The 7,121-nt window shown below is 32.3% G+C and overlaps 1 protein-coding gene across 9 annotated transcripts in view; it reads right to left on the bottom strand.

The window, feature by feature from the left end:
- Positions 1–7,121, bottom strand: part of G2E3 (G2/M-phase specific E3 ubiquitin protein ligase) — a 63,835-nt gene that overhangs the window by 15,342 nt on the left and 41,372 nt on the right. For all 9 annotated transcript variants that reach the window (XM_025043369.1, XM_025043368.1, XM_025043370.1 and 6 more), the window contains 3 exons: positions 6,979–7,111; positions 4,599–4,906; positions 2,704–2,885 (listed from right to left, as the gene is read on the bottom strand). In XM_025043369.1, the coding sequence (XP_024899137.1) occupies positions 2,704–2,885; positions 4,599–4,906; positions 6,979–7,111 (623 nt within the window). The remainder of the gene's footprint in view (positions 1–2,703; positions 2,886–4,598; positions 4,907–6,978; positions 7,112–7,121) is intronic.

Raw genomic sequence — 7,121 nt, 5'->3', positions numbered from 1 at the left:
CACTCTATTTCTACTTTCTCCCTTAAGAGCAAGCTTCAGCCATGTAGATGAAGACACTATCCTAAGTGATTACACAACAATGAGAGGAAGGAATCCAATTCCCTGGATGACTTGATGTATCACAACAATATCTCTAAAATAGGAGTCATTTCCATAAAAGCCAGATAGCATTTTATACTTTGTGGGCCATATGGTGTCTGTCACAACTACTCAACTCTGCCATTGTAGTGTGAAAACAGTCACAGATATGTAACAAATGCATGTGGTTGTGTTCCAGTAAAACTTTAATTTACAAAAAGAGGCAGCAGTCCAGACTTGATCTACAGCCATAATTTGCCAATCCCTACAATACAATCTAGACAACAGATTTTAGAGAGAAATAAATATCTGCCATTTTTTTGAGCCCTGGTCTTTTTGGGTCTCTTGGTTATAGCAACTTATCCTAAGCTCTAACTTATTATACCAGAAGCAGTATCTATCTCTTTTCTTATAGTTTTATTTTTATATTTTACTACATAATAGTGCAATTGACCCTTGAACAACATGAGTTTGAACTGTGCAGATCCACTTACATGCAGATTTTTTTCAGCACAGCTGGCCCTCTGCATCCATGGGTTTTGCATCAGCGATGCGAAGGGCCAACTGTATGCACTGTTCTATGCCATTTTATAAAAGAAAGTTGAGCATCCGCAGATTCTGGTATCTGTGGAAGGAGATAGGAGGTTGGGGGGCGGGACTAGAACCAATCCCTGCAGATACCAAGAGACAAATACAGTTGTTTTGGGGGAATCAAAAATTATATGTAGATTTTTGACTGGGCAGGGGTAGGTAACCCCAGCGTTGTTCAAGGGTCAATTATATATTATATATTATATATTTATTTATCTTCTGTCTTCTTTCTAAAATGTAAATTCAAGGAGCCAAGGACTTTGGTTCACAAGTATCTTCAGTGATAAAACAGTACTAGTACATAGTATTCGTTGACTAAATGAACAAACATTGGATAGGAGTACAGAAACAGGAATAGGTAAAGTCATGAGGAGAGTTGGAAGTCTTAAGTTCCGTAATGAAGAGCTTGAATTTTGTTCAATAGGCAAAGCCATGAGGATTCCTGAGGAAGAAAGCAGTGTGGTCAAAACTGTAGTTTTGAAAAAATCATCTTGAATAATAATATTAGAATAATATCCTAATTGTTTACACCTAGACATAATTTGCGTTTAGTATAGTGGGCATATTGGAAATAAGAAGGGAAAGTCTAAAGATAAGTCACTCTTAGAGACGGATGACTTGATAGTATTGATGGAGTGTGGAAGAATGAAAATGACGCCTTCGCCAGAATGTCTTATAAATAAGAAATCTCTTGAGAAGAAAAGGAAAATCGGGCAAAAAAAATTCTTGGGGAAAAAATTAGTTCTGTCTTAGACATGTTGGGATCAATGTGCTAGCAAGACCCAGATCTTATCTTCATATAAAAGTCTAGGGATTCAAAAATACAGGTCTGGAAATCATTCAGAAAGGTTATCAATGAGAAGCTCTCCAAATAGTATAGAATGAAGATTGTTAAGACAACACTGAAAAATACTTAAGTTTTAGGGGTAGGAAGAAGAAATATTAGAAAAGACAATAGCAGTCAAAGGTAGGAGGAAGTACAATATTTAAGAAAACAGTAGAGGAATTTGAAGAAATGGTGATCACAGAAGTCAGAGATGAGGAATTAGGGAAAAAAGGCCTTTGTGAAGATCTAGATCCCTGGATATTATCTATGAACTAGCTAACTTGGGAGAGTGGTGGTAGGAACAGAAGCCTCACTATAAGAAGTTAAGAAATCTACAGAAAAGAGGAAGTGGAGAAGATAAAGTTAGGCTTAAGAAGATTAAGCCTAACTTCATTGCCCAAGTGACACAATTTATAGTTTATAGCTATTTCAATCAAAAAATCTGACTGCTGAGCATTTATTTGCTTTTAACCATTAAACTAACTGCCTGAGACAATGGATAGGACAGGCTTAAGAAAGAAGGAGGTTAAGGGAAGAAAAGTTGAATGGCTTTTGTTGTCTCAATTAGTTTACAAGTCAGTAACATGCAGGCAATGACACTTATCTCATACAGCATTATGATAACTGATAACTAAATTGAGTTTGTACATCTAACACACCCAGTACAGTACAGGGCTCAATAACTGGTAACTATGTTTAGATGGGAACAGTGAATCTCCTTATCTGTTTCTATATTGAAGAAATTCAACCTGTCTTTCCATTCGCCTATCACTCATATCTCCCCGTAGGAAGAAGGGTAGGTTTCCTGACTGGTAAGCTAAGTCCTTGCTTTCTTCAGATCCACCTGCCTGCAGTAAAGTGTACTTTCATCTGCTATCTAGTAATTACAAGGAACCGGCCTTATATTGTCCTGGTAGGGTAGATAAATCCATGTAGTTCTGAGGAATGTTAAGCAAGACATTTTGACCACAGATTGAAGTCACATTATCCAACTGGTTTGATCAACATTAAACCTGGCACTTTGATCTCTAGCTCTCTGATTTTTACATCTATCTCTTAACTGGTTATGAACTTTGCTGGTAAACAGAAATACTGACACTCCTTAACTACTGCACACAGTATTATTTTTCTATTTTGTATATCTATCATTTATATGCAAATATACTTAAGAATGTAGTGTACATTTAATAAACATGTACATTTCTTACCCTGATTATAATTTGTGCCACATCAAAGTCTGAAACATCATCTAAAATTGGTTCAGTATTTTCTGGTCCATAAACAAGGCAGTTAAACAATGTTTTAGAAAAGAAACCAGGTGAGGGACCACCATGAACCAAAGAAATGGCAAGCATTTTGCCAGCTTCATAGTAAAGATTCTCTTTCAGAGCTGTAAATACAGATAGGAATACATTAAATACACTTCCTTTATTATTATAAAATAACCATCATGTATAATGAATACATATATAATAAGTTAAAAATCCAAAAAAATCTAAGCATTAGATAAAATGTAAAATAACTTAATTCATAGAAGCTATAATTATGTATATAATAAATTCATCTAAAATATACAAAAACTATTTTCCTGAATATAAATAACCTATTGTAGAAAATATATAAATACGAAACGTAAATACTCTTTAAAAAATATAAATACCCCCCAAAAAAGTCACCTATAATCTTACCACAATAACCAGTGTACACACTTTGGCGTATCTGTACATATATATATATATAAATATGTATATAAATAGTTTGACGTCTGCTTTTTTCCACTTACTATAATATAAACTTTATATTATGCAAAATTATTATTCAACTGTATGAGATACAGTATTATAATCAATATCTACTTACATACTTGTGTTTATGTTTGATTATTTGATTAGTATAGATTAGGATATAGTATTTATTAGTGGTTCAAAGGTTGTTGATAGTGCTAAATTATGTTCCAAAATGGCACAAATTTACCATCTTACAGATCACAGCTTTCAGCATTTTTTAAATTGCCATTTAAAATGTTTTAGCTAGTCTGATTAAGTCAAAAGGATACCATGTAAAATTTCCTTTATTTTTTCTAAAAATTGTTCAAAGCGACTTATTAACAATACTTGAACTAATAATAAAATCTCAACAGTAACTTTATAAACTATGTATTAGTAATCACATATTACAGATGAAGAAACTGAGATCCAAAGAGGCTACATAATTAATCTAAGGATATGAAGCTTCTTTAAGTGATGTGTATAAACTGAATTCAGATTTTGTAACTTAAATTCATGTACTTTCCACTGTACTAAAACTGCCTTAAGTTAACATTACTTATTATTTGAGTGTGTTTTTGTTTTTTTTTTTTTAAAGGAAGTTTAGAATTATACTGTGTGTACTGTATAGAGTATAAATGATCCTTGGTAGTTTCTCAATTATTTCAGTGATGCTTCGGGCAACGGTGAGGAAGTTCTAGGGAACATATAGGAGGAAATTCAAATGGAATGAAATAAGTCTTCTCACTCTTTCGAATTTCCTATTACAGCAAAAGTGGTATAAAAGCTCCTAAAAAAGAATGCAAGAATTAACCAATGTTTTGAGATGCCTGTTTTAATCACATTAGCTCCTCACCAGAAGTAAAGACAGAAAAGTATCATAAACAAAATTATAAGAAAAATTCTTATTTTCTTATAAGCAAAGGTACATTAAAAAATCTGTTACGTGTGGACCAGAAAATGTTATAAAAATCCTAGGATGTGAAGAAACATGCCAACTGCAAATTCCAAATATCTGAACAAGAAGGGCTCAAACAATCATCTGTCCCATTTGAATGAAATTAGAATGCAAAATATATTTTAAGGTTAAAGTTAATTATGAAACCACTTCAAGGAGGATATTACTATAAAAAATCAAAGATATTCTTAAAGAAAATTTTTCACTACAAAAATTTACTTTTAAAAATATCATTCCCACATCCTCTTTTCTATGTTTCTATCAGTATTTTATTAACAAAGTAAATTATACATTTCACCACAGGTATTGAATATTAATTTTAACCAGCTATCTCTTTCTTTATATATGGTATAAAATATGTACAATAATGAATAATTACCTTGAGAATTTAGGGACAAGTTCTTTGACAAGGACCCTTCAAACAATGCTGAGTTCTCAAGATGCTGCATTAAAAGACTTAGGAATTCATGCTTTGATCCAGGATGCTCTCTTCCAAAATTATCATTTTCATTAACATATGCTACTTCAATTGTGTACGAAGGATTAAACTTTTGATTTCTGAATCCATCTAAGGCACTATTCCAGATATCAGCTTTGTTGATATATAATCTTTTAGATTTTTTTATAATTTGAAATCCTAACTCTATAATTATTGTTGAAATGTCTCTTCTAAATTTGCTGCCTTGCCTATAAAACATGAATTTAAACATAGTGGTAAGTACTCTAAAGTACTTTATGTGAACAGCAGTTATACAGCCAATAAAAAAAGAATAGAAAAAAAGATTAAAAGGAAGTTCTTCCCCATCTCCCACCCAAAAGCAGACAGTGGCTGCCCTGGAACCAAAAATAGTCATTTGATAACTATAATTCTAAATTCTTGATTCCTTCTGCTCAACCTTCTATCAAATTAAAATCGAATGTCATAAAGATTTATGATGATGTTGATTGATGATTATCTCAAACTTGATCAATTCAGTGGATTTAGGTGTAAGAGTCAGAAGCTCAAACACCTTTCTGGACAATGGCTACAACATATACTTGCATAACTGTATCTTATTTCATGCTCGCTAGGTCCTTTAAAAATAGAGCAAAGGTAACCTCTGCTTACTATATGAGATAACTATAGTTTTAAGAGATTACACAATGTATTTTAATTATAAGGTTAATTAACAGTAGAGTTAATATTATAAATAGAATTCACAACCCTTTAAGTAGTACTTTTTAGTCTATACCAGTAATTTTAAAAGTGTGGTTCCAGACCAGCGGCAGCAGCAGCATCTGGAAACTTGTTATAAACGCAAATTTTTGAGCCCCACAGTGGATAAACAGAACCAGAACCTCTGAGCATGTGGCCCAGCAATCTGTGTCTTCAGCAATCTGTGTCTTAATAAGACATCTGGGCGACTGTACATATTAACTCAATGCTCCCTGCCTCAGTTTCTCCATCTGTAATCGAAATTAATGTACTTAAAATGATCCTGTTTGGGGCAATGTCATGTGTCGTCTTTCTATATCATGTATAAATTTTTCCCATCCTAAGACATTACAATGCCCCAGTGCAGGTCAGGCTTTGCTTTTTCTTTCTTCACACAATCCCCTATTAATTAACCCAGGTTGAAGGAAAATCACAATTTTTTGGAAGATAATCCTTCCAAAATATACCTTCTCATAGCAAGGTTGATTCTTTGCTCCTGCCTGAAATGGGAGTGTCGAAGCTATTCTTCTAGAGCCTGATGGCACATTAGAGCAGGAGCAAGGAATCAAATTTCCCTGGTGTAACATCTTTAGAGACCTAAATATTAAAATTATTTAAAACTAATGTAAACATCTTTTTTCATATTAAAAATATTATAAAAATATAACAAATTTCAGTTAATACAAGCGATATCTTAAAACAGTAATTCTTCACTTTTTGAACAGTATTCCACTTCTAACTGCAAATCTAGTTATTGAATATTTTCACAAAAATTCTCTTGCTCTTCTAAGTTTTAACTTGATATTATTTTTAACAAGAAAGTACTTCCTCATGCTTAGCTACTAATTTTACTGTTGTCTGTTTTTCCCTATTGGCTACAAGGCTCTATAGACTTTTTGGTAAAACCACATACACTTAAAAATTCTGAACAACTACATGACACAGTATAAAGATGTAATTCTAGTCTTATTTAAATGGTTATGAATGATTTTGAAAGTTATTTATTTTGCTATCTTCTGAAAATAGGCATTAATATGATAATACTTTTAAGTATGCATTAACTTTCTACAGAGCTATTATTTAGACCTCTGACATTGACAAACATACAAATGATTACGAAAAGAAAAAATAAGACTTCTATATTAAATGATTCCTTCCTTTTAACAAAGTAACATGGTGTGCTTGTTACTTTAATTTCCGTCTTACTCCATAAGCAAATAACATTTTATGTACATTTTCCAGGTCCATGTTTTTTAAAATATCTTAAAAATGATCTATAATAAAAATATATTTTACATTATGACTCAGTATACAATAAGTAAAATATATTTCATATACATTCTTTCTATGTGCAACACAAACTGATATTCTATTCTATCTTATTTCATTTTCTTTTTAAAATGCTGATTGCATGATTTCAAGATCAAATGCTGGGTCCTGCTGTTTGAAAAACACTCTTGAAGACTACTGTAAAGATCAGCTAATATTCTAATGTATGTAGCCACCTCCTGTTTAATTTTCTCAAAATAGAGTTTTATATTTTTCCCCAATTCAAAATACACACCTCAGCAGATCTCTACCCTGGGCTCCAGGTGACTGTCTGGGTAATTTAGGTGAAGACTCTTCCAACAAACAATCATTTATTCCTACATTATTAGTGCTGGGTAACGTATGTTTTTTGGCTTTTTGGAAACTCCCTGCAGATTT

Source organism: Pteropus alecto, unplaced genomic scaffold (genome assembly GCF_000325575.1).
Source record: "Pteropus alecto unplaced genomic scaffold, ASM32557v1 scaffold171, whole genome shotgun sequence".
In the NCBI taxonomy this organism is placed as follows: Eukaryota; Metazoa; Chordata; class Mammalia; order Chiroptera; family Pteropodidae; genus Pteropus; species Pteropus alecto.
The sequence above is the reverse complement of the archived record's forward strand: the minus strand, read 5'-3'. Positions and strand labels throughout refer to the sequence as shown.